This window comes from Bidens hawaiensis, unplaced genomic scaffold, assembly GCF_021521415.1.
Source record: "Bidens hawaiensis isolate Kalapana, Puna unplaced genomic scaffold, B.hawaiensis_p1.1 tig00007678_1, whole genome shotgun sequence".
Classification (NCBI taxonomy): Eukaryota; Viridiplantae; Streptophyta; class Magnoliopsida; order Asterales; family Asteraceae; genus Bidens; species Bidens hawaiensis.
The window spans coordinates 803,999-807,845 of NW_027491534.1; the positions used below are offsets into that span (position 1 = coordinate 803,999).

Consider the following 3,847-nt stretch of genomic DNA (forward strand, 5'->3'; position numbering starts at 1 on the left):
CTAGTCATCTTGGAAGATTTGAAAAACTGGAGAAAGATGTAGTTCTAGCTTTATGCACGGATGGCGCCAATGAAGAAACACTAAGTGACCCCGGGCAGATTATAGGTAATCTGGGGGCTAAGTAATGTTTCCCACGAAGGTTAGGTCCAGCAGAGTAAGTTGTACTTCAGGGAACCTGCAAAACAGACACCGTAAGCTCGTCACTGAGAAGGGGGGGGTTCCTCCTTGTGACCACCCTCCGGCGTGAGAATCAGTCTATATTGCTCTTTGAATATAAAAGTATATGAATACTATTAGAGCAGTTATCAAGTAAGTTATACGAGATAGTAGATGATGAAATGATAATACCATTTGCTGTCTTTTATAGCCGAAGGTGGGTTTCCAAGGGGTTTAGCCGGCCCAACACGCTACCAACTGTAACCTATGCACGTGCCCTACCTGTGAGTGGTGGATAGGTAGCGGCTGACACAGAGCAGGCGTGCCGTGCACTCTTCGTCTTCTACCAACTGCAGGCTAGGCACGTGGTCTGGCAGGAGTTGGCGGGCAGGCGGCGGCTATTGGTCACAGTGCTGTGGCGTGCTGTCTGCCACGCTGCTGTCAGTGAGCTGTCGCATTCTTGGTCAGATCTTTTGTCTTTACCTCGTCAGGTATCACGCAAAAGATCCTCCATCATACGGACTGGCCCATTTTGGCGGGAGTTTTCCCCCTCCCGCCTTTGCTCATTCTTTCAGGTGACACTGAATATTTGTAAGTGTTAAGCCTTATGCGTGTAGCTATGCTGTGCGGGTAGCCTTCCCTGATGGCTTGTATCCGCAACTGCGGGAACAGGCGGGTTACTTTACCATTGGGAGGCTTTTCCCTGCGTATGCAGCTTGCATACTGCGCGTAGGCTTCTCTGAGCATGGTGGGTCCTGCGGGAGTAGATGGTCTTTGCGCAGACATCCCTGTTCAAGGTGAGTCATGCGGGACCAACTGAGCCCTGCTGGGACCTACCTCTTCACTGGTTCTTGTTATTTATCATTTCCATCAAATCAAATATATATATATATATTTAAACTGAAAGAGCGCCTTGCCCCACAATGTCACAATGCAGATGCAAATTAGTCGCTATAAATACATCACCCTCTCAATGCATTTTCTTACACCAAACCCTAAAATTATATTTACAAATTTAGAGTTTTATTTATCAAGCTGTAACAATGATGATGAAGGTTTTTGCTGTTATGGTTGCTTGCATGGTGATATCAGCGCCATACGCAAATGCTCTTAACTGTGGTCAGGTGGTGAGCTTCTTGATCCCATGCTTTGCCTACCTGCAGAATGGTGGGAAGCCAACCGTCGCTTGTTGCTCCGGTGTTCAGAGTTTGAACAACGCCGCAAAATCCACTCCGGACCGGAAAACTGCCTGCACCTGCCTGAAAGGTGCTTATGGATCTTATGGTAGTATGATCAAACCCTCCAATGCCGCCGGCCTTCCCGGAGCCTGTAGTGTTAACATTCCTTACAAGATCAGCCCTAGCACTGACTGCTCCAAGTATGATCACTTCTTATTTATATGCATATTCATTAAAATATTATAATATCTCTTCTATGCATATATATATATATATATATATATATATATATATATATATATATAGGGAAAGGTTAAAATGAAAACCCACTTGAGTTGTGAAAACCCGCAAAAACCCTATGTAACATAGTTTTTTTTTTCGTTACATGTAATATATGTTGTAACATTTAATACAAAACATCGAAACATCAAAAAAAAAAGTTTTGCAATTTTTTAACATTTTTTTACTAATTTTTATATATGTTTTCAGGAGAGAGAAAAAATTATATTTATATTTATATTTTTTATTCACTTTAATTGTGGACCACAAGATTTAAACATTAATAAAAAACATGTAGTTGAGAATGAGTTTCTAGAGTTTTCACAACTCAAGTGGGTTTTCATTTTATACTTAGTCTATATATATATATATATAAACATATATAAAAATTAATAAAAAAATGTTAAAAAATAGCAAAACATTTTTTTTTTTATGTTTCGATGTTTTGTATTAAATGTTACAACATGTATTACATGTAACAAAAAAAAACGATGTTACATAGAGTTTTTGCTGGTTTTCACAACTCAAGTGAGTTTTCATTTTAACCTTACCCTATATATATATATATATATATAGGGTTAGTTTAGAATAAAAACCTACTTGAGTTGTGAAAACTCTAGAAGCTCATCCTTAATCACATGTTTTTAATTAAAGATTAAATCTTGTGGTTCACAATTAAAGTTAATAAAAAATGTAAAAGTTTATTTACATTTTCTCTTTCCTGAAAACATATATAAAAATTAATAAAAAAAAATATAAAAAAATAGCAAAACATTTTTTTTATGTTTTGTATTAAATGTAACAACATATATTACATGTAACAAAAAAAAACGATGTTACATAGGGTTTTCACGAGTTTCTCAACTCAAGAATGTTTTCAAACTATACTTCTCCTATATATATATATTGTTGTTACGTTCAAATACAAATAAATTTAGCATGCTAAGGGTAGAATTAACTATAGTAATTATTATTTATCTATTTCATCTTTTGTGGTGTACGTAATTACTTATAGGCTTATAGTTCAAAACTGTAGAGTAATAATCATAAATACTCTAGCTCCTTATATGTTGAATTGGTTAATTTTATTTGTACGGATTCAACCTATGTATTATATTAAAACTATAACCTTTACTTGTTCATAGCAACACCACTACTACACAAAAGAAAAGACGACCAAAAACTATGATTGGCTCAACGATTGCGAAATTAGCGACAAACTAGCAATTGAAACTTATTGATAACGACAATAGCAACTAAAACAAAACTGGGGCAACATTAGTGGTTGGCAGTCATACCCTTGAGGACTCTTGGCCGGCCCCTCTAAAATTTTCTTTTTTGTACTATCATATTGTAAAATTTCTATTCGTTCCTTTTGAGTATATTGCGATACAACTGAGAAAAAATCTGGTCAATGTGTGAAAATTTCATGTGTCAGATTTAGTGACAAAAGCAAGTCATTGCAAATTGCAATAGGTTGTTTTAGTTTAAAAATAAAATTTTAAATTAGCTAGTCGCAAAAATGGGTCGCGATTTTTACAAAACTAACAATATTAAAGGCAATTCGATTGTAAAAACAGTGGCGTTTAAGAAAATGAAAACAAAAACAAGTTGCTCAAAAATTAGTTGCCATTATTATTTCTTTTTTTATTTGATACAATTTTGTGGTATTTCCCCTTTTGCTTGTTATTAATTTTTTTTTCTTGAAAGATATTATTAATGAGGCCAATTTAAGACGATCTTGACCGTCATAAATGGTCCTTCTTACAGTTGTGACATACCTTTCTATGGTTGGATGATGTATCAATATATACTATTAATATGAATTATTTTTTGTGTGGTGTTTTTGCAGGATACAATGAGGTTCATGACCAGATCCAAAGACACAAATGTCACTTTTAGGATGCGAGAAATATAATAAAATAATATATTATTGTAATAATAAACATAGAATACCTAGGAGGTATTCCTTGTTAAGGAACATATCTATGTATAGGTGATCAAATCGGGTTGGTCAAAGGAACCGGAACCGGTTCAGAACCGGTTCCATTAGTCAACATCACTGTTTAAACCGGTTCCATGGTCGAACCGGTTAGGGAACCGAACCGGTTCCCCAACCCTCGGACCCGGAACCGGTGCACTGTAACCGGTTCCAACCGGTTACAGTGTAAAATATTATTTTTTTTCGTTTTTCGTTTCCGCTGCTTGTGTAGGTGATGATTTGTGTTCTTCTG

The 3,847-nt window shown here is 36.0% G+C and overlaps 1 protein-coding gene across 1 annotated transcript; it reads left to right on the forward strand.

Moving 5' to 3' along the window:
• Positions 1-1,199: 1,199 nt before the first annotated feature.
• LOC143635768 (non-specific lipid-transfer protein-like) lies at positions 1,200-3,475 on the forward strand. The gene is made up of 2 exons (XM_077103518.1): positions 1,200-1,534; positions 3,466-3,475. Exons 1-2 carry the CDS (start codon positions 1,200-1,202, stop codon positions 3,473-3,475), a joined length of 345 nt encoding a protein of 114 aa, XP_076959633.1.
• Positions 3,476-3,847: the final 372 nt, after the last annotated feature.

Excerpts from the sequence above, each read along its gene's own strand:
- LOC143635768 (XM_077103518.1), top strand. The coding sequence starts at position 1,200 with ATGATGATGAAGGTTTTTGCTGTTATGGTTGCTTGCATGGTGATATCA.